This window comes from Crocuta crocuta, unplaced genomic scaffold (genome assembly GCF_008692635.1).
Source record: "Crocuta crocuta isolate KB4526 unplaced genomic scaffold, BGI_CrCroc_1.0 scaffold25, whole genome shotgun sequence".
Lineage (NCBI taxonomy): Eukaryota > Metazoa > Chordata > Mammalia > Carnivora > Hyaenidae > Crocuta > Crocuta crocuta.
In genome coordinates this window covers 20,948,187-20,972,403 of record NW_027532015.1, presented here as the reverse complement: position 1 = coordinate 20,972,403, position 24,217 = coordinate 20,948,187, and the positions used below count along the sequence as shown (strand labels likewise).

The 24,217-nt window shown below is 38.4% G+C and overlaps 1 protein-coding gene across 1 annotated transcript in view; it reads left to right on the top strand.

Annotated features, from left to right (window-relative positions):
* Positions 1-24,217, top strand: part of LAMA2 (laminin subunit alpha 2) — a 500,973-nt gene that overhangs the window by 465,621 nt on the left and 11,135 nt on the right. Inside the window, exons 54-59 of the mRNA XM_077775991.1 lie at positions 866-1,042; positions 1,567-1,735; positions 11,542-11,654; positions 11,963-12,152; positions 14,047-14,202; positions 22,473-22,626. Of these exons, the coding sequence (XP_077632117.1) occupies positions 866-1,042; positions 1,567-1,735; positions 11,542-11,654; positions 11,963-12,152; positions 14,047-14,202; positions 22,473-22,626 (959 nt within the window). The remainder of the gene's footprint in view (positions 1-865; positions 1,043-1,566; positions 1,736-11,541; positions 11,655-11,962; positions 12,153-14,046; positions 14,203-22,472; positions 22,627-24,217) is intronic.

The following is a 24,217-nucleotide window of genomic DNA, read 5'->3' as shown; positions in this document are numbered from 1 at the left end:
TAAGTACTTTGATTTTCTCCCCAGATATGTAGTAAGTTTTCAGTAATCCATTCAAGATCCTCAGGCTAATGACTAATACTTATGAAGAGCTCATGTCGACTGTTTGGGACTGAAATTCAAAACTTGTATCTAGAACAAAAGACGAAATGCCTTTGGTCACTGTCATCCTCAGGACTTTTTGTCTCCTTTGATTCTTTGCCCTAAGATCCAAGGATTGTGAATAAGTAGCATGAGGTTCTCAGTTAGTAATGTGTGAGTTATCTCTCATAAGCAAATTAGGGAAATTAATGAAACAGTCACTAAGGAAAATCATGGCAAGGAACAATTAGCATGATGTTCTTGCCTGCCTCTTCTATTCAAAAGCCAGCAGCTATGTTCTTTATAAAACGCCCTGTAAGTGTTTGCTGGTGAGTCCTGCAATCCAAACTCTCAGGAGCAGTTTGTCCCCCAGCAAGAAGATAATAGCTAGCACGAACCAAGAAATAAAGAACCAAACAAAATGTGACCCCATGCTGTGCTAAACCCACTGAGCCTTATACGATTAGATATAACGGCACTGTACAGAAGCCTCAGCTCTATGGGCTTGTGTGTTTGGGCCAGTGTTGTCAAAGCCAAGGCTAATGTTGCAGCACCGCTATTGCCTTCTTTCTGTCAACTCTCCAGGAGAGCTAATGGGGAGGGGGGAAGCAGAGGGACAGAGCCTGAGAAAAAATATTGTTAGCTTAGTGTTGAGTTCCTAATTATCAAATTCTGGCTCACTTAAAAGCTACTGGAGGAAGGGGTGAGGGGTAGCAGGAAAGAGTTTGATTTCCAATTTTACTGGATGTTTTGTGGTTTATACTGTGTATTTTAAATGTTTTATCAGCATGTTTACCGTTCAAGTCGATGAAGACAGAAGGCATATGCAAAATCTGACACTAGAACAGGCAATTGAAGTTAAAAAGCTTTTCGTTGGGGGTGCTCCACCTGAATTTCAACCGCCCCCACTCAGAAATATTCCTCCTTTTGAAGGCTGTGTATGGAACCTTGTTATAAACTCTGTGTAAGTACTTCTGCTTGCTGCTAATTTATATATATATTATATTTAATATAATAATATTATAATAAATAATATAATAAATATATATTATATATTATATTATATATATTACATATATGTATATTAGGATTCCTGTTGCATATACACTACACAAAACCATGGCAGGACTGGGAGTGGGGCAGGTGGGGAGAGGTACCGTGAAGAAACAATGAAGAACTTCTCATTCGATTTTTAAAATAGCACTGATGGCCTTTAAAAGGGGGAGGAGGGGCGCCTGGGTGGCTTAGTCGGTTAAGCGTCCGACTTTCGACTTTCGCTTAGGTCATGATCTCGCGGTTGATGGGTTCGAGCCCCGCGCCGGGCTCTGTGCTGACTGNCCCTCCCCTGCTCACGCTGTCTCTCTCTCTCTCTCTCTCCTAGAAATAAATAATAAAACATTTGAAAAGGAGGGGGGGAACTTTAATGGTAAGGAAGCAAGACAATGAAAAACTAATGAAAAGCATTTACTTTTAATCCTATTCCGTTAGCCCCATGGACTTTGCACAGCCTGTGTCCTTCAAAAATGCCGACATTGGTCGTTGTGCCCACCAGCAACCCCGTGGGGACGAAGACGGAGGAATTCCAGCTGAAATAGTTATCCAGCCAGAGCCAGTGCCCACCCCAGCCTTCCCTACACCCACCCCAGTTGTGGCACATGTGAGTGTTTATAATCTATCGCTTTCTAATTTTAACCTATATATTTGGTTGCTTACAGAAAGAAGATAATTCAGGATATTCAGCAATTCAAGAAGTTGCTCTACTTCTAGAATAGAGGAAGGGTGATTGATCTATGAAAACCCATTCTCCTTACATCTTTCTTGGATTACTTTGATTTATATACCTGTTCTCCTTTAATTTTCCTCCATATAAAATGGCATGTGTTTTCATTTCAGTTGAAAAGTTAGCATAGCCCAGAAATGTCTACAGAATCAAAAATAAGATCCACCTATAATATCACACAGAGGCACCCATGTCAATTTCCAGCCCCCCCCTTTTTTTTTTTTTTTGCATTTTAAGTAGTAAATGTTACATATGCAATTTGGTGTTCTGTTTTTTGAAACTGGTAATACATAATTAAATGTCATGCAAACGTGTAGGTCTGATTATGATGCTGACGGGCTAGACCTGGGGACCCAGTAGGGCCCTTGGCTTCTCAAAAGGATGGAAATCAAACATGAGCCAGTAGGAAGTAAGAGCAGAGTTTCTTGAAGATCTGGACAGAGTAGTTACATTTGGAGCATCTGGGAGACTCAGAAAGGAAAGGAGTAAGAGTCTCATCGTTGGAGTCTGGGGGTTTTAACTGAGAATTGTGGTCCAGTGTACAGGCCTCTAAGGCATCCAGGAACCAGTTAGAACAAAGACCAGGGCCCAGGTATTATTGCTTGGAGCCAAGGAACCTTGGCTTCAATATGTCCAGACCTGTGATCTGGAATGTGTATATAATAGCTTCCTCTGGTCATTCTCACCTGTAAGGTCCTTCCTTAAATGTTATCTAAAGAAATCATGAGCTTCTTGTCCCTTACAAAGAGAACATACACTATTTGTGTTCTGAAGCATGTATAAAGTGGGGTGGGGGTGCAGGTCCTAGCAAGAATAGAAGCAGGAAAAGGAACAAAAAGCAGATTTTTATGGAGTCCTTCAGTTTCCTTATCTCAGTTGCATACATGTGTGTGGATACGACATGCAAAGAGACACACAAAGTATTTCATTTTATGGAAACTAATCATTTCATTGATTAGAGTGTAGATATCAATCTTATATTCTAATGTACCATGTGTATGAATTTGAGAAAGCTACTTAGCCATTCTATTCCTCAGTTTCCTCATCTGTACAATGAGTATATTAATGATTCATACATCTAAGAGTTACTATGAGTATTAAAAAAAAGATAATTGTTAAATGTCTAGTATTTACTAAACATTTAATAAATGGCATAATTACTATATAATAATGATCATAATGATTGCTCCTAAGTGCTTACTATGTGCCAGTCACTGCCTAAACAATTTCCATTCAACATTATATGTAATTTTCATCATGGCTCTGTAAACAGTATATCATCCAATTCATAGCTGGGTTGATAAGAATTACCTAGCCTCAGTAACCCACCCATTGACACAGCCAGTAAATGGCAGGAGAGGAATCTTAATCCAGTAGGTCTGACTATACAGTCTGGCTCCTCATCACTTCAACACTCTGTCTTTACAATTTATTCTACTTTCTACTCACTGTGGGCCATTCAAAGTGCTTCCAGTATTTTGCTAGTAGAAACTATATTCTGATGAGTGCCTCTGTATACCAAACGTTCCTGTTTATTTTCTTAAAATAGATTCTTAGATGGATAATTATAAGCTCAAATGATGAATATATCTAAGGTTCTCAACACCTATATCTGAGTTGCTTTTTACAAAGGTTCCACCAATTTGCATTCTCACCACCAATGTATCCAAGAGGATGGATCTTACTCTGCTCTTAATAGCCTGTGCATCATATTTATAATGCTTGCCAGTTGATGGGTAGAACATGGTGTTGTGAGCACAGATTTTGAAAACTCTTCAACATTTTCTTTTCTTCCTTAGTTTCCACTATGGAACTGGTTGTTTGGTAAACCAGTCTGCTTCTTGTTGCTAGAAATATTTTGAGTTTATATAATCTAACATCCCTTCCAGGATTTGAAAATAGCAAGTCATTTCCTTGTGGTGAGAGTTGCCTAAGGTATCGACTTGTTAAATCACTACGTCGTATACCTGAAAATAATGTAGCATTGTGTGTCAGTGATACTTCAATTAAAAGAGAAAAAGAAAAAATAGCAAGGACTTTTTCTCCAGAGTAAATATTCCATAATCTCAAGCATTCTTCATATGACCTAATTTCTAACTCCCATATTTCCACTGGATCAATATTCTTGAATTTGAAATATCCTTTTCAAAAGATGTCACTTAGAATAGACCATATTACTCAAAATGGAGTGCCCTGTTGAGCTGACAGCAGTACCCCTCCTTCCAATGGCCTGTTATCATATTTTATTAAGGATACACCTAAAAATACTTCAATGTTTTAAACCAATGGATCATGCGATTAGCTCATCATCAGGTACCATATTCAGTCAACTACAATCTTGAGGGCCTTTGTACCACTCAAACTTCTGTTGAGTCAGCTCTCTCAGCCAGCCCATCTTGACTTGGTATGGTTTATCTGTGTGGAAGCCTGCTGGTCCCCAATGATCCCTTTCCTTTCCTTTCCCTTTCCCTTTCCCTTTCCCTTTCCTTTCCTTCTTTCCTTTTTTTTAAATTTTATTTTTTTATTTGGAGAGAGGGTGTGAGCTCGAGCAGGGGAGAGGAAGAGAGAGAGGATCCCAAGCGGGCTCCACACTGCAAGCACAGAGTCTGACATGGGGCTCAAACCCATGATCGTGAGACCATAGCCTGAGCCTAAACCAAGAGTTGGATGCTCACCCAACTGAGCCACCTAGGCTTCCCTCACCTTTCTTTACTAAATCCGCACAAAGACTTTATTTTATAGGGAGTCTCAAGCATATCCCCCTGTGGTTTCCCAAGATCACGTTTTTTCCCTTTTTCTGAAAATAAAGATACTTTCCCATCTGGAACTAGAGATTTTAACTCATTTAAGTTTTCTTATAACCTTCTGTTCTAATTCCAATTTCCATTTTCTCTCAGCAGTGTATGTTTTAACTTTTCCAAAACAGAACATTCCACTTAGACAAGACAAAAGCAAAAGAGAAGTTGAATGGCAGTCCTGTGGGCTGGCATACAAAGATTCACGGAACATCAGAGCTGGCAGGGATCTTAAAGATTCTGATTCTTAATTTCCACATGGGAAGAGAAAGCCCTAGAACTTACAGAACAGCCTGTGATCACACATGTTATAGATAGTTGCCACTAAAACCCAGATATCTAAATTCTAACTGCTACCTCCCTCCCCTCCTCTTGCACATTATAATTATTTATACTGTGTGGTTGTAATTACATTTTTTAGAATTTCTATCCCTATTGAGTTGTAGTTTTACAGTTTCAGATTATGGAACCATATATATCTCTTAATTTGATTTCTTTCTCTCATTCTCATTCTTTCGTGTGTGTGGAGAAGAATGTCTGCTTTCTAAGGGTTACTAAAAGTTGAAGGTTTATAACAAAGATTTGTTAAGAGTCTACTAAATACAAACATGAATAAGATATCCTCGCTGCTAGCCAGGGAGAGGGAGATGAGGAGGGGGAAAGACAGAGACAGAGATGAAGAGACAGAGAGGCAGATTTGAGAAATCAGACCTTAATATAAATGATAGAGTGAGCAAGTGTGTGTGGAGGTCAGTCTGGACAAGTGTGGAATGTGGGCTACAAACACAACCCACTCGCTTTCAAGATTAAAAATTGGAAAAATGGCAGGGGACACCGTTAAACTCCATCCAAACAAAATGATTAGTGGTACCTAGAAGTATAAAAACGGGTCTATAAAATGCAAATGTTAATGTGTCATCCCAGTCTTCTACATAAAATCTTTCACTTGAAACAAAATAAAATGATGATGACATACTTATGACATTGTGTTAAGTGGAGAAAACAGGATATAAAGCAATATATACTGCATAAACACATCTATATCGAAAGATAGAAAAACGCTTTAAAAACCCTTGCAAGAGGGGCGCCTGGGTGGTTTAGTCAGTTAAGCGTCCGACTTTCGCTTAGGTCATGATCTCATGGTTCGTGGGTTCGAGCCCCGCGTCGGGCTCTGTGCTGACTGCCAGCTCAGAGCCTGGAGCCTGTTTCGGAGTCTGTGACTCCCTCTCTCTCTGACCTTCCCCTGCTCACACTGTCTCTCTCTCTCTCTCTCTCCTAGAAATAAATAAAACATTAAAAAAAATTAAAAAAAAAATCCTTGCAAGAAATATATCAGATGCTAACAGCACATGTGTTATGGACTAGAGATGATTTTCATCATTTAAACAAACTATTCTTACGTGTGTTTTGTTTTCATAACTTTTTTAAAAGATGAAAGCAGTGATTTTCAACCTTGATTCCTCTGCAGCATCCCATTAGATAGCTAATTTCTCCTCCAGGAGAGAGGGATGTAGTGAGTGGGTCTCCCTAAACCCCTCCACATTGGGGGTCACTGAGGAAGCAAACTAGGCCTTTACTCCAGTGATCTGGGACCTTGCCACGCCCCCCTTCCCTGCCATAGTCCACCTACTTTTACACAGTGGACTCTGGCAAGTTACTTGTCCTCTCTGGATGTAAGCTGACCCATTGAAAAATAAGAAGGATAATATCTACCTGCATGGATTAGGAGAGAATAAATTATAGTCTGTAGGCAAAGCACCTAGCACAGGGCTCGGCTCATAGTAACACTCCATCTTCTCTGGGAATAGTTACCCTTTCACACTTCTAGGGTGAGAGCAAGTGCCAGGGGAAAAAAGTGGAGTGAGTATTCCATTTTTCGACAATTACAGACTCCAACAGGAGATGGCTATTATATCTCAAGTCTCACATCATTTTCCATTTTCATCATCTTCTTTCCTTTTTCTTAATCAGAAGTTAGATTGTAAGAATGTGTTTAACAATTAAGACTTGCAAGTTAAATCCTGACATAAAAACTATCCCCTATTTATTCCAGCAGAGCCAACAGGAACTATCCTCTATTCTCAGTCCCGTTTTCTTTTTCTTCTTTACATCATCGCACCCCTCCCCACCAGCACTCACACCAGGAGGATGATTTTCACTATACCCAGCACAGCTTCAAAGTATCCTGAGAAAGCCCTACCCCGTGAAATGGATTATGTCAGTCCCACATTAACACATGCCAGAATGTCATAGATCAGAGAGCATTATATGTATATTATGCCATTTGATAGTGTGGTAGCCCACCTTCCCTTTATGCTTCTCTCTTATTCTTTGGTTCATTTAGAGCTTGATAAAACATTTCTACGTATTATATTTGTGGAGATTTCTCATGGAGGATGGTTCAGGGTGGGATTAGTGAAGACTGTAGACTTCTACTATTACCACCTACAGTAATACTACCTATAGTATTTATACCAAGTCTTTATAACCAGCATGCCCTGTGTGGATTTGTATACAATGACTGGCTGTGCTTTTTTCCTTGAAGCTGATTGGAACATTGAACTTGAAGCTTGAAATGTGAACACTGAGAAGAGTGATATAAATAGCCGTGAAGCGTCCTATGTTGTTAAGGGCTCTTGGGGAGTTGGGGAGAAAAAGTGGGCAGAGAAGGGAAGAATAGACCAAAAGAAAACTATTTCTCTAACAGCTTTAATACTACAACTTTAAAAGCTAAGTACAGTCTATGCCAAAAGATGAATCAATTGGATACTGATATGTCTTTAAAGGGAAAACACGTTTTCCATATTATAAGAAATCTCTATTCAGGTGTTAGTGTATAAATATAACAGCAAATGCCCAGTACTTTACCAAAAAAGCTCATGTGTCGAGTGGTAATATAATTCACTTTCTCAAACAGCTTCAGTAGGGATTTTATATTTCAGGACATTAAAGTCAGTGCCGTAAAAAGTATCTTCCACTTAGTATTCATCCATAAAAAAGAGCATCACAAAGAAACATCCAACTTCTCAGATGTGATTTTAGCCCACATTTGTTAGAGGGATTACTGACTCATAAAGGAAGAAACTGATGTAGTTTTTATGATCATTCATCATTTGGTGCTTTCAAGAACAAAGATGCCAGTTTTGATAAATGCAATTTAAATCTCTGCTCTGCACCAGTCTGAATTCAAGGAATCCTTGCCTACCAATCATAGGCTACCCTGAATCCAATAACTCATTTCCAAATGTCAGCCAACAACAGCAGCTGGAAATGACCACTGATTTATTCTGACCTGAAATGGAGTAACTGTGAGATGAAAAAGTTTTCGCTGTTACTAATCGTTTGCATTATCCATTTGCCAGAGCGCAGCTTTAAGAAACATGGCTTCTTTCAGAATCTTCTCCAGCTATACCACTGCTCTCGTCAGCAGGCCCACCACCACATTTAGACTCCTCACTTAAGTCTTGTCTACACACAACTTGTCACCTGCCAAGCAGCGACAAGCAAGCAGGCTGTGTCCTCCAGATCACATTTTTCCCCATATGCACATGCAGTACTTTAAAGAATTCCCACAAGGTGGCAGGATTGTAACATGTTGAGATTGATGAGACTGATTTTTTTATTATTATTATTGTTGTTGTTGTTTTAATACATCTCAAAGGTAAGTGTTTTCATGTAATACAGGTAAAGTCTCACATCCATAAAGATGATGCCCTCCCTCAAGCTCACATTAGCTCAGAGGAGGAAGATTTGTCTTGCAACCATCATTCTTTAAAGTTTCCTTCGAATTGCCTCACTAGAGGACCCTTTCTCTTACCCCTTTTCCTTAGCTTAGATTTCTGAGGGAAGCAGGTTGGAAAATAAGATCATCTTACTCTTGTGCAAACCATGGGGCATTTTTTGTTCCGTCTCACATACTGTCTTTAAAACGGTAGAGTTAGGGATGCCTGGGTGGCTCACTCAGTTAAGCTTCTCACTTCAACACAGGTCATGATCTCACAGTTTGTAAATTTGAGCCCCGCATCAGTCTCTCTGCTCTCAGCTCAGAGCCTGCTTCGGATCCTCTGTCCCCCTCTCTCTCTGCCTCTCCACCACTCAGGCTTCTGTCTCTCAAAAATAAATAAGACATTGAAAACTAATAGTAATAAAGTGTGAGAAGGGAACAAAAAGGTGTTTTAGCGGCCAGAGGATCAGCTCAACCCTCTGAGGGGCACCAGGGAGTAGGGGAGGGAGAGTAGCCACAGGCAAACCATTAGGGTCTGTCCCCTCCTGTGCATGCACATCCCAATCGGGCCTGGTTTCAGACTCACCCTGGGGAAAGTGAAGCAGAGCAGACACGATCCAGCCAATTTGTCTTTAACCAAGTGAGATTAGAGGTCTACACTTGCACCAAAAACATTCCCAGAATACAGGCTGGAAAATTGTCTTCCAAATGTACACACATATAAAAAACTTTCCTATACTAGCACTTCGCAGTCCTCTCCCAACTGCCGTTTTCTAAAGGAAGGTGACAGAAGTTTTAGTAAAGAAATATCCATAGTGTCCATCCTATTGCAAACTAATGATAGAAAACATCAGTTTGAGTGTCCTTAACATACAGTGAACTTAGCATAAGCTTTTCTACTTTGAGGTTATGTAGAAGAGTGACCCGTTATCACTGTCTTCTAGAACACTGGCCAGTCTGAGGAATCTGCCTGTTGCAAACGTCAAGCCAGAGCCCCTCTGGCTGCGCTCTTCCTAAATTTCCAGTGGATGTGTCATGCAATGCTTCTTAAAAGAACCTGTACAAAGTCCCTGTCTTTTGCGGGGCAAGGTTTTCCTAAAATAACGTAAGCAGGGTCATTTGCAACTAGAAAATGTGATAGTATGTGACAGAAAACTGATCAGCTTTAGGACCAGTGTTGGAAAGATCTGTCCAGTCTCCCAGCAAGCAAGCTTATGGTGGTATTTGTCCCTGATGCCCAAAATATATAAAGACAAAAGCTCTCCATGACCTGTAGCTGCTACCAATAAACACCTAACTTTTAGAATTGTCACTTTGGTCATTTAAAACATTATAGTAGAAAAGTTATGTTATATTAACATTTATATATATAGCAACTAGACAAGTGACCACAATGATTAAGAATAACATAGAAATGACATGCAGGTGGTTTTCTTTTCAGCCACACTCATTGTTCCCTAATTCCTCAGCATCCATTGACCTTTTCAGTTTCTCAGCTTTCTGGGCTGAGGAGTTAGAGATGTTTTAGCGAGATTTTGCCCCTAATGGACTCACAGCAGGTAGGATTCACTTAAGAGATTTCGCAGACTACTAATGTTTGCGGCAGGAGGCCTCTGTACAGGAAATATCGCGAGAAGTTGATAAATGATCCCAATTCTATTAATAGCGTCATTGCAGGCAGAGACATTAAGCTACCAAAGCCTTTCCATTTGGGCTCTTTTTACAGGCAGTGTAACCAGAAAGGGGCCACATGTTGATTCCAAGAGAGGCCATTCAGCTGTGTGACTAAATAGCATTTTCCTGTTCTACCCACTGGGTTTTTGCATATCCATGTGAATTTCTGCCACAGTCTGCTCTTTGTAACTGACCAGCTCCCGGGAAGCAAGAAGGGAAATACTTCCACGAAGACCAATTTTATAGCATTTCAAACACTTAAAGCCTTTTACCTGCTGTGGCAGAGTGCTCCGTGTGACTAAGCTCAAGAGAAACGAAAGCAAGGCTTTTCCTCATCAAGTATAAATGTCCTGTGCACTGATGAGTCATCTCCTCTTCTATTTGAGAAGAACATTCTGTATCAAAAGACTGCCTCGGGCTGTTTGAGAACCTCTGCTGAGTCAGCACTCACTGGGACAGTGGCCCATCCAGGGCTATTAAGTGCAGATCTTAAAAACAGCTGTGTTGTTTGAGAGTGTACAGGTTTTTTTCCCAGGTACTGCGTGTTCTGAAAGACCTCTTAAGCAGCCGGTACATCAAGCTATTTTCTGAAAATAGAGAACAGAGAAAGGAATTATGACTCTAGTAATTTGAGGACCCTTGATTATCTATTGAGCTACGGGTTACACTCGCCAAATACAGTCCACTCAGCCAGGACTGGCTGTATAATTTGCAGTGCCGAGAGCAAAATGAAAATGAAGGGCCCCTTTTTCAAAAAGTATTAGGAATTTCAAGATGGTGACAGCAGAGCATTAAACCAAGTAAGCCAGCCCTCCACGGAGCTCTCCCTCATAAGAACTCCAAGAAGTGGATCTTTGCACAGTGACAGTTGAAATGGTATATAGTGGGATACATTAAAAAATGTACTGGGTTGCCTAGCAACTGGCTCAGGGCCTGAATGGCCTGACTTGCAAGTTTAGATACACCATCTTGAAAGTCTAAATTCATGGAAACCTTCCAGTAGACTGATAATTTTCAAGAAAAAGTAATATAGTGGAAGATAGAAATGGGGAGGGCAAGAAGGAACACATTTTTCTCCTCTTATAACTTGGTGGTTAGCTTGTCATTTTCCCTCTCCAATCTTCGAAGAATATAACTCTTCATAAGTGAAGTAAAAGTGAAAAGGAAATTCCAGTTTTCTCAGAAACATAAACAATTTTTTTCCTTCGAGGGTAATGAAAACATGAATTGATCAATAAATATTTTTGAGCACGTCGATTTGGCGATTCAAGGGTGCAGGACAAGAAAACAGATTCCCATTCACTGAACATTTCATAGTAACTGCCTCTTATGTAGTAGAATACAGAGATAAATAAGTTTTCTTCTTAAGGAACTTCAATAAGATTCTATAGGAATATTAAGCTAAAATAGAAGAAACAAGTAGATAACAGGATCAAATTTTGAAAAAACAAAGTCCATAATCTGCTCTTTCTCTCCTGGGTATTTTACAGGGTCCCTGTGCTGTGGAATCAGAACCTGCTCTTTTGATAGGGAGCAAGCAGTTCGGGCTTTCAAGAAACAGTCACATTGCAATTGGCTTCGATGACACCAAAGTTAAAAACCGGTATGTATTCTTCTGAGAGAGTGGGAAAGAACTGATAAATGGAAATACTGAGTATCTGCACTGATTCAAGTTTAATCGACTACATTTATTTATTAATGAGCTGAGTGTTTTTAATTCACTGAGTACAATAGAGCATAGAATGATATTTGAGCCTGAGGAGCTCAGTTTAGGAAATCGGCAGACCTGGAAAGTCCCCATTTCAGAGAAGGTTTTGCTGTCCTGTATGAAAACTGCCCATGATCAGAGGCGACTTTATCTTAGGATAAGAATGCTTTTACTCTTCTGTTTCATTCTGCGTGCTTTCACAGCCTCACAATCGAGTTTGAAGTGCGAACTGAAGCTGAATCAGGCCTGCTTTTTTACATGGCTCGGATCAATCATGCTGATTTTGCTACTGTTCAATTGAGAAATGGATTGCCCTACTTCAGTTATGACTTGGGAAGTGGGGACACAAACACCATGATCCCCGCCAAAATCAACGATGGTCAGTGGCACAAGGTAATAGTCCATGAGATGTTGACAGTGGCCTACGAGGGGGTAACTGAGCGGCAGCCATTGGCATTCCCCTGGCGCAGGTACTATTTTGCCAGTGCCGACTCTGGTGGTGCTGGAATGTGGCTGGGGCTAAAAATAAAGCAAATGCCACATACAACTGGGAAATGTAATCAGATCTGCGTAGGTTTATGTTTGATCACTTACATCCTTCATCATAGTACAAGACGCCATTATTGTTATACAGCTGTGCTACCCAAACATCTGTCTGCAGACCAGGGCCAAGTAGTTGAGGACAGTTTCGCTACTGTAAGTGAGAAATGTGGGACAATGGAGCATGTTTTCCTCTAGTTCTATGTATTCAATTTAGAGGAATACTGTATATTCTGAGATTATATTTTCCTGCTTTTAAGGTGCTAACATGGCCTCTCTTTTATGAGATAATATTTGACAAGCTTAAAAGGTGGTAAAACTAAAATGGGCCCTCCATCACACCCCCTACCAGTCTGTGAAAACCAAGAGTTTGGGAATCTGCTATATCATGTTGAAAGGGCTCGAGGGCAACATTTCCACCGACAGTCATTTGGAACAACTGTTAAAACGTTGGCCTTACACCCAGAAACTGGTACTATTATGGGCACAGAAGGCTCATTTGCCAGCTTACTGTCCTCTTTGGCATGACTGCAAGTAGATAATATACTGCCTGATTAAAATGAAAACTCAGAATTTGTCTCTGCACCTGTGATTGCCTATTCAGTAAAGCCTCACTAGGTAGACCAATAAAGTGTTTAATTTTTAAAGTTTGATATTATTAGGTGTTGGATTTTATATATGAACATGCTTTGGCTTGTCATATATAGAAAGCCAAAGAACCCCCCAAAAATATAATAAAAAGGCAAAGTCTGTCCATTTGTTATCTTGGAAATAAGGAATGGAATCTTCATATTTGCTTGGGAGCTTCTGACTAGCACGTACTGATCTTCATGGAGGAGCTCTTGTTAAGGCTAATTCTCCTCTCTGGCTAAAAAATCTGGCATATTGTTGCTCCACAATGCATCTGGGATTAAGAAAGAAAGTTTAAATACCATAAGCAGCCAAATTAAGGAGGGATTTTTATTTTTGAAGATTTTTAAAAATTGCTTTCCAAACCAGGATACGTGTAAAATGAGGTTTTGATTATTCTAATCCCAACATATTCATTTTAAACCACCATTGTTCTCCAGCATTTGACAGGGTCACCCACTCGATTTCCTAAACTCAGACTCAAATTTTTTTATGCCCACGCCAGTCTTGACGCTCCTTATTTCCTTCAGTCCCAAAAGATAATTCACCCTCTGCTGTAATTTCTGTGTCAGGTAGCTTTCCATCTTCCTCCCTGCCTTTGAACTAATCAGCTGCTGTGGAAACTGCCTTGCAAACTTCATGTGCTGCCCTTCCTTCAATTCTGCACAAGAAATGCCTGTTAGGCAGAGGGATGTAGCATATATGAAATTGTGTTGAGAAGACCAGGCTTAGCTCAAACTAATGAATGTTTAAAACTGGACATGAATTTTGCAGCCCACTTAATTCATGATGGGGCTCTCAATCCGCGAGGTTCCTTCCTGACAGTATGCATACCTCTTGATACATGTGCTCACTTGGCAATCTATACAAAGGTCTTTAATCTAAAACTCACCCAGGAAGATTTTGCACTCTTTTGGAGATGGTAGTATTGGAAAAGACAGAGTTTGAGATATTGTGCACAATGAGTTCAATTTCACCTAGGGGCTTAGCACATGTTAGGCACTCAGAAGTTGTTTTGCCCTTCGCTAAGGAATATCCAGAAAGTTCTTACATCTTACACTCTGCATATTTAAAATGTATCCTTGATTGGTTTTAATAACTCCTCTCTTTTTTGTAGATTAAGATTGTGCGAATTAAGCAAGAAGGAATTATTTATGTAGATGATGCTTCCAACAGAACCATCAGTCCCAAGAAAGCTGATATCCTGGATGTTGTGGGGATACTGTATGTTGGCGGACTGCCCATCAACTACACTACCCGAAGAATTGGTCCAGTAAGGGTTTAATTAATTAATTAATTTTTTGGTGGCTTAAATAACTGCCTGGGTCATTGTACATATGTTGAATTACTAGGTCTTACTGGTCTATGGCCCCTTATGAGTGAATAGGAAATCTTCTTTTCTGAGAAGTGACAGAAGGCTTTCTAGACTGATTTGATGATGAGGGATAATATCACAAAACAGCGTGTGGACCTTAGAGCCAGACACCCTCTGTTTGGATACCTACTTAACTAGCTATGTGGTCTGGAGCAAGTAACTTAATCTTTCTTTGACAAAATTCTCTCTTTTGTAAAATAGGATAATAATACCAAACAAGGTTATTGCAAAAATTAAGTGAAGTGATATATTTAAAGTCCTTGGAAGAGTACTAAGCATATAGAAAGCCCTGGGAATCAAGGAAAATATTATTTGACGGCATTGTTTCAGGACTAGAGATTGTGCAAATATGGAGAGATTGCAGTGTGTAGAGTACAGTTGTCCAGTGCTGGTCTACAGTATATAGCGTACAGTATAGGGTTCAAAATTTAAAGTCCTCACAATTTTATAAATCAGTAGTCACTGAATAATTTTTGTCAGACCATATGTCTTAGTTTCCTTTGGAAAGCATTATCTTAAGAACTATCCCCTGATAGTTATTTAAGATAGATATTTAAGAACTATCCCCTGATCCATGTTTTTAGGAACCTATTACAAAGAAATGTGTTACATTTCTATACTCAGATTAGAACACGTGATAATGCAGAGCTATTCTTCATCAAACACAACTGTTCATCATCATTTAATTCTCAGCCTTTGCCTCCTCTTGTGAGTGATCAGCATTAAGTTCTTTTCATAGTTATTGGATGTGATACCTAGACCTATCAAAATGAGAATCTCTGGAGAGTGGCAAGAGTGATTAACTTGTGTCTCTAAAACCAGATGAGATATAATGGAGTAGAGTATGATTGAATTATTTGTATGGTCCCTCAATTCTAATGCTTCATGCAGACTTTCAAGTTTTAAGTGTGTGTGCATTTTCTTGGGAACGAGTCCACTGCTTTCATTAGATTTTCATAAGGAAGAAACACTAAGCCAAACTTAATTATCTTTTCAAATAGAATCTCAAATTAGATTATGATAAAATATATATAAAGATAGTAAGGTTAATAAACTGTTAAACTAATAAACTATTAATAGAAACATGATATAGAAACATAAGGGACTAATTAATTTATTTTTTAATTATATAGTTGATACAATGTTACATTAGTTTCAAGTATACGTAGTAATTCAGCAAATTTATACATTATGCTATGCTCACTACAAGGGTAGCCACCACTTATTACTATACAATGCTATTACAATACTACTGACTATAATCCCTATGCTATAGCTTTTATTCTCATGACTTACTTGTTCCGTACCTGGATATCTAAATCTCCCACTCCCCTTCACCCAGTTTTGCCCATTTTCCCGCCTACTCCCCTCTGGCAACTATTGTTCTCTGAGTCCGTTTCTGCTTTATGTTTGTTCATTCGTTTGTTTTTGGTTTTGTCTTGGTTTTTGTTTTGTTTTGTTTTGTTTTTTTTTTTAGATTCTACATATAAGTGAGATTATATACTATTTGTCTTCTCTACCTTACTTCATTTGGCATAATACCCTCTAGGTCCATCCGTGTTGTCACAAATGGCAAGATCTCATTCTATTTTATGGCTCAGTAATATTCCATGTTATATGTAAATGTATATAAATATAAATATATAAAAGTATATAAATATCATCTTCTTTATCCATTCATCCATTTGGATACTTAATTTTGCTTCCTTGTCTTGGTAGTTGTAGATAATTCTGCATTAAACTTAGGGAAACATCTATCGTTTCAAATTAGTGTTTTCATTTTCTTAGGGTAAATACCCAGGAGTGGAATTATTGAATCATATGGAGTGGAATTATTGAATCATATGGTAGTTTTATTTTTTAATTTTTTTGAGGAAACGCCATACTGTTTTACATAGTGGCTGTATCAATTTTCCTTTCTCTTGCACACAGTAGCGTACAAGCGTTCCTTTTTCTTTATATCCTCACAGAAACTTGTTATTTCTTATCTTTTTGGTTCTAACCAAAATAATAATAATAATCTCATTGTGGTTTTGATTTATATTTCCCTAATGATTAATGATGTTCAGCATCTTTTCATGTGTCTGTTTGCCATCTGTATGTCTTCTTTGGAAGATGTTTATTCATATCCTGTGCCCAATTTTTAGTTGTATTATTTTTGGTGTTGAGTTGTAGAAGTTCTTTATGCATTTTGGATATAAACCCCTTATTGGATATGTCATTTGCAAAGATCTTCTCCCACTCAGTAGGTTGCCTTGTTTTCCTGATGGTTTCCTTTGCTGCGCAGAAACTTTTTATATTGTCCCAATAGTTTAGTTTTGCTTTTGTTTCCCTGCTTGAAGAGACATGTCTAGAACGAAGTTGCTAAGGCCAGTGTCAAAGGAATTACTGCTGATGTTTTCTTCTAGGAGTTTTATGGTTTCAGGTATCACATTTAGGTCTTTAAAAAAATTGTTTTGAATATTTGTTTGAGAGAAGGAGGCAGAGATAGAGGGGGAGAAAAAATTCGAGGCAGGCTCCACACTGCCATCCAGAGCGGGGCTCAGTCTCAGGACCTGCAAGATATGACCTGAGCCAAAATCAAGAGTCAGACGCTTAACTGAGCCACACAGGTGCCCCTCACATTGAGGTCTTTAATCCATTTTGAGATTTTGTGTGTGTGTGGTGGTAAGAAAAGTGGTGCAGTTTCATTCTTTTACATGTAGTTGTCCAGCTTTCCCAGCACCATTTATTAAGAGACATTATTTTCCTCATTGTATATTCTTACCCGGTTTGTTATAGATTAAATGACCATGTAAGTGTGGGTTTATTTCTGGCATCTTTTTTTCCATTGATCTGTGTGTCTGTTTTTGTGCTAGTATGTTTTGATTATTAAAGCTTTAGTGTATCCTTGAAATATAGAATTGTGATATCTCCAGCTTTGTTCTTTCTTCTTAAGAATACTTTCCTATTTTAGTAAATTTTAGTAATATTTGTCCTACTTTTGTGAAAAAAAAAATGCTTTTCATATTTTGACAGGGATTACATTGAATCTGTAGGTTGCTTTAACAGTATCTACTTAACAATATTAATTCTTCCAATTCACGAACATGAACTATCTTTCCATTTATGTCATCTTCAGTTTCTTTCATCAGATTATTATAGTTTTCATACTATAGGCCTTTCACCTCCTTGGGTAAATTTATTCCTAGGGATTTTATTCTTTTTGGTGCAGTTGTAAATGGAATTGTTTTCTAAATTTCTCTTTCTGCTACTTTGTTATTAGGATATAGAAATGCTATCAATTACTGGGTATTAATTTTGTATCCTGCAATTTTACTGAATTCATCTCTTCTAATAGTTTTTGGTGGTGTCTTTAAGGTTTTTCTATGTATAGTATCATGTTATTTGCAAATAGTGACAGTTTAACTTCTTCCTTACCAATATGGACACCTTTTATTTCTTGCCTGATTGCTGTGGCTAGGACTTTCAGTACTATGTTGAATAAAAGTATCAAGAATAGACTTCCTTGTCTTGTTCTGGATCTTAGAAGAAATCTCTCAGTTTTTCACCATCCTGTATAATGTTAGCTGTATAATATTGCCTTTATTATGTTGAGGTATGTTCCCCTACACCCACCTTGTTGAATATTTTTACCAACAGATGTTGAACTTTATCATAATGTTTTTTCTGCTTCTGTTGAGATGATTCTATGATTTTTATTCTCCATTGTGTTAAATGTGGTGTAACATTGATTTTTGAATATCAAACTATTCTTTCATCACCAGAATAAGTCCTACTTGATATATTTTTAATATATTGTGGAATGTGGTTTGTTAATATTTCGTTGAGGACTTTTGCATTTATAGTCATCAGATATTGGTCTGTAGTTTTCTTATTTTGTGCTATCTTTGTCCAGTTTAGGTATCATGATAATGCTGGCCTCATAGAATGTGTTTGAAAGCTTGCCTTCCTCTTCTACTTTTTAAACTAGTTTGAGGAGAATAAGCATTAACTCTTCTTTAAATGTTTGGTAGAATTCACCTGTGAAGCCACCTGACCTAAGACTTTTGTTTGTTGGTAGTTTTTTGGTTGCCCATTCAATTTTGTTACTAGCAATCAATCTGTCCAGATTTTCTATTTCTTCTTGATTCAGTTTTGGAAGATTTAAGGTTTCTAGGAATGTATCCATTTCTCTAGATGTCCAGTTTGTTGGCATATAATTTTTCATAGTAGTCTCTCATAATCCTTTGTATTTCTGTAGTGTTGGTGGTGGTTATCTTCCACCTTTGACTTTATTTATTTGGATCCTCTTTTTTTTCCCCCTGATGAATCTGGCAAAAGGTTTATCAGTTTTGTTTATCTTTCAAAGAACCAGTTCTTGGTTTCATTGATCTTTTCTATTGTTTTGTCTCTTTCATTTATTTCTTCTCTGGTCTTTATTATTTCCTTTCTTCTACTCACATTTAGTTTTGCTTGTTCTTTTCTAATTCTTTTATGTGTAAAGTTAGATTGCTTAAGATTTATCTTGTTTCTTGAGGTATACTATATGTTAGTATAAATTTCCCTCTTAGAACTGATTTCACCATGTCTGTTTTCATTTTCATTAGTTCCCATGTATTTTTTTTATTTCTTCAATGACCCATTGGTTGTTTGCTCTTATGTTGTTTAGGATCCACATGTTTGCGTTTTTTTCCAGCTTTGTTGTTGTTGTTGCTGTGACCGATTTTTAGTTTCATACCATGTGGCCAGAAAAGATACATGGTATGATGACAGTCTTCTTCAATTTATTGAGTCATATTTTGTGACCTAACATGTAATCCATCCTGAAGAATATTCTATGTGTACTTAAAAAGAATGTGCATTCTTTTGTCTTGAAATTGAATGTTCTGTATATATCGGTTATGTCCATCTGGTCTAGTGTGTCATTCAAAGATACAATTTCCTTAATGATTTTCATCCTGGATGATGTATTTATTGATGTGACCAGGGTGTTAAAGCCTCCTCCTATTATGGTAATGGCTGTCAATTTCTCCTTTTATGTCTGTTAATATCTGCTTTATGTACTTTATGTGCACAGATATTTATAATTGTTATATCCTTCTGTTGGGTTGATCCCTTATCATTGTGTAATGTCTTTGTCTCCTGTTATACTCTTTTGTTTTAAAGTCTTTTCTGTCTGGTATAGGTGCTGCTACCCTGATGTTTTGTTTTGTTTTGTTTTATCTGCCATTTGCATGGAATCTCTGTTACCATCCCTTCACTTTCAGTTTGTGTCTTTAGGTCTGAAGTGAATCTCTTTTTTTATAGGAGATAGATGGATCTTGTTGAGTTTTTTTATCCATTATATCATTTTATGTCTTTTGACTGGAGCATTTAGATCATTTATGTTTAATGAAATTATTGATAAGTATGTACTTTTTATCATTTTGTTAATTACTTTCTGGTTGTTTTTATAGTTCCTCCCTGTTCCTTTATTCTTTTGCTCCCTTGTGATTTAATGACTCTGTAGTGTTATGTATGGGTTTCTTTCTCTTTATTTTTTGTACCTATTAAATGTTTGGGGTTTGTGGTTACCATGAGGCTCACATATAACATCCTAAGTATACAGCAGTCTATACTGATCATCATTTAAATTCAAACACATTCTGAAAAACATTTTTACTCCCCCTCCACATTTTATGTATATGTTGTCGTATTTTCATCTTTTTATTTTCTGACATCTAACTATGGCCATACCTATTTAAAGAAGTCCCTTTAACATTTCTTGGAAGGCCATTATACTGGTGATGATCTTCAACTTTTGTTGATCTGAGAAACTCTTTATCTCTCCTTCATTTCTGAATGATAATCTTGCTGGGTAGAGTATTATTGCTTGTGAGTTTTATTTTTCTTTCAACACTTTGAATAAATGAGGCTACTCTCTTCTAACCTGTAAGTTTCCACTGAAAAAAATCAATGGATAGCCTGATGGGATTTCCCTCTTACATAATTGTTTATCTCTTGCTGCTTTTAAAATTCTCTATCTGTAATCACTGGCATTTTCATTATTATATGTCATTGTGTAGACTTCCATGGGCTCATCTGGTTTGAAACTATCTGTGCTTCTGGAAGTCTAATTCCTTTTCTAGGTTATGGAAGTTTTTTGCCACCCCTATAATGTAAGTAAGTATTTGTTTGCTTAATGTTGTCAAAAAGATCCTTTAACCTAGCCTCATTTTTAAAGAATTATTTTTTCTTAGGGTGCCTGGGTGACTCAGTTGGTTAATAGTCCAACTCTTGATTTCAGCTCAGGTCATGATCAGGATTTTTGAGATGAGCCCTATATCAGGCTCTCTGTTGACAACCTGGAGCCTATTTGGGATACTCTCCCTCATCTTTCTCTGCCCCTCCCCTGCTTGCATGCTCACTCTCTTTCTTTCTCAAATAAACACTTAAAAAATTTTTTTTTCTTTTTGCTAGTCAGCTTGGGTGCTTTCCATTATCATCTTCCAGATTACTGATCTGTTTTTCTGCATCTGGTAATCTGTTCCCTCTCGTGCATTTTTTATTTCAGTTATTATAGTCTTCAGATTTGATTCGTTCCTTTTTATATCTTCTATCTCTCTGTTGAAGTTTTCACTGAGTTCTTCCACTCTTCTCTCCAGTCCAGTGAATATCATTAAAATCATTTATTAAACTCTTTATTAGGCATATTGCTTATCTCTGTTTCATTTAGTTCTTTTTCTGAAGTTTTGCCTTTGGTTTGGAACCTATTTCTCTGTCTCTCCATTTTGCTTGACTTTGTGTTTGTTTCTGTGAATTAAGTGGAACAGCTACTTCTCCTAAACTTTAAGGAACAGTCTTGTGTATGGTCATCCCCTGTGCAGACTATGTTTGCTTGGTGACTTGCTGGCTGGGGGTTGGTCACAGGGCACTCTGTGCTGGAGTTTTCCTGGTAGGTTGCCTGGAACTGAACTTGGCATGTGCTGGGGTGGTCCTGAGGCTCTCCACCTAGAGAGTGCTCTGACAGGACACCTAGAGCTGAAGTGTGTGCAAGCCAGGGGTCCCTAGGGCTGTCCATGTGGAGGGCACCCAGGCAGGCTAGCTGAAGTGGGTATAAGCTGGGGTATTTAGGGACTCTTCCACAGATGTCCTTCTGGGGTGGCTAGAGCTGAAGTGAGATGTGGGCTGGGGAGTCGTGGGGTGTTCCCTGCAGGGGGTGCCCTGGTAACAGCTGAAATGGAGGCAGGTATGGCCTGGAGGTGCATGGGGCACTCAGTGCTGGGAGCCCCCTGTTGGGGCTGCTGAAGCCAAAACGGGCGTCAGGAGGTCCTGGAGTGCTCTGTGCCAGGATTGCCACGGAATGCCATCTGGAGCCGAGGTACCGTGGGTCTGGAGTGTTCCGGCAAGCATTGTTCCTGTGTCACCTTGGTAGGGAGCACCAAGCAGGAGTGTCCCAGTGTGCACCACCCTGGGTTGCCTTGGTGGGTCAGCTGGGGCCTGGACCTTGACCTTGGAGTGGGAACATAAACCATGGCTCTCACCAGCCTATCTGACCCAGAGAGTTCCAGCAGCTTCCCCGCCATTTGGCAGGCTTCTGGGGCTGAACCTTTTATATATTGTGCCCCAGATCAGACAAATCTGCTCTCACTCCCTCAGTACTATCCCTTCCCATTGCGGTTCATTGGGTCTGGGGTTGCCGGTCCTTCGTTGCCATTTCTCTTGCCGTTCTCTCTATCTTTCGTTGTGCAGAAGCTATTCGGTCAGCACTCAATTCTTCTAAAGGAGGAATTACTTTATAAATAGGTAGAGATATGGTGTGTCTGTGGTGGTAAGTTCAGGATTTTTCGACATCAGCATCTTGGACTGGAACCAGCATAAGGAACTAATGAAGTTATGATATTCGTAAGGGGCACATAGCTCTGCCAAACCAGTGGTCCTGTTAGTGTCACAGTGTACACTGTTTAGAATAACAGAACAATCTAGATACAGGCTAGATATAGCCTAATTGAGAAGCACAACAGAGGATTCTTGGCACTCATTATGTGAAGCCTGTGGTGACAGAATAGATTTAGGTAGATTGGGGGCTGCCGTAAGAAAACTGGTTGATGATGACAAGCACAGAGCATCCCCACAAATTACTGAATTCCATATAAAGGCAGAGTTCTGCTAAAACCTATTTGTTTTTATCTAACTCGAATATGAAGGTGACCTACAGCATTGACGGCTGCATCAGGAATTTTCAGATGGTGGAGGCTCCTGTAGATCTTGACCAACCAACCTCCAGCTTCCAAGTTGGAACATGTTTTGCTAATGCTCAGAAAGGAACGTATTTTGATGGAACAGGTTTTGCCAAAGCAGGTGAGGCACTTCCATTTTCTTCCTGTTAAATATTAAGTAGGTCCAAATATTAACTTCTTGCTTGTATGGAAAAACAAAAGTGTTGGATTTCCTAAATTAGTATACTTCACTTAAACCAGAAAGAAAAATGTATACTAGTAATAAAAAAAAAGTCTCTTAAAGATTAATGTATCTTATACTGAAAAAAATTAATAGAACAAACTCTCCAAATAGCCTTTTATTTTTTCTGTCTCCTTCCCTACAGATCAATAACAGCTAAATAAATGTAATTCTACAAGAAGGGCCATATGTTTATACAGACAATTTATCTACTCTTCAGTTTTCCCTGTCTACCTTTCTTTCTTTCTCTCTTCAATGTGTTTTAACACTCCATATCATGATCTCCCACTTATACCCATGGCACACGCATACTGGTACCCATTTCTCATTTATGTTGATGATGACTGGCACGTTTCCCTAACTTTAAGTATCTGTCCCTTTCTAATGAACATTTTTCCAGAGCAGGCTGGATCACTGATAGTAAATGTACAATTTGGAAAGAAAAATATAAAATAACTTCTATAAAACAAAATAGACTTTAACATACTTTAAGATGGACTATTCAGTCCTAGAGTTACCATAGACACATGCATTTGTTTGTTAGGAAAAACTTAATGAGCATGTAATATATAGAGGTTATCATGGGAAACAGAAGAAAATAAGATGTTTCTTTTTTCAAAAATATACCATTAACAGGTAAGATTCGGTGTGCTCAGAAATCAAAAAAGTCAAGTAAAAATGATTTAAAACTATAAAAGACATACAAGCAAGGTTCTGTGGAAATTTAGAAGAAAAATTAATTTTGGTTGGGGAAGTCAGGAAAGGCTTTATGGGGGAATGGACATGTGAGCTAGGATTTAAAAGGTGAGATGAATACTCCCATACAAAGGTTTTCAGAGATGGAAGGGCAGAGCCCTCGAACAAAATATAATTGGGAAACTTCACCTATAGCAGAGGCAGAAAACAAATAAACACAGCATATGTTAAACATTAAAACATCAGTGGTTATGATGAGCTCTAAATTCCATGTGCAGAGAAAATCCAAAGCCTTCCCCAAGATTTTTTCAAACTCACAGATGGCTAGCATTCTCTTGGTCGAATTTGATGGCAAGCTTTAGCTTCTGCAGTTAATTTATTGACTTGCTATTCTGCCTGAGCTCTTTTTTCATTCTGGATCAAACTAGACCAGAAAATTAGCCACTTCCCCAAATTCCAACAACTCCTGCCATCCCCTCAACCAAGATTACAGTGTAATGTAATCTTGGATGGACTTGGATGATTAGAGAAGGTTTCATCATTGGAAAACATACAACTTCCATTAAACCTTTGACATCTTTGTCCTTAAAACCTTTTCAGCCACCTGATCACTGTGGCTTTTACTGGCCAATTCACTCCCTCTGTCTTCAGCTGAACTGTTTCATGTTGTTCCTTTCTTCTCCTCCCTTTTTGTCCCTGAAAGGACATTGTTTTATTTTGCAAAACAATTCAGCATCTTTTTCTCTTAGAATCTGCTCTAAATCCACCTTTGCACATCCAAACCCATCAAGGTTCT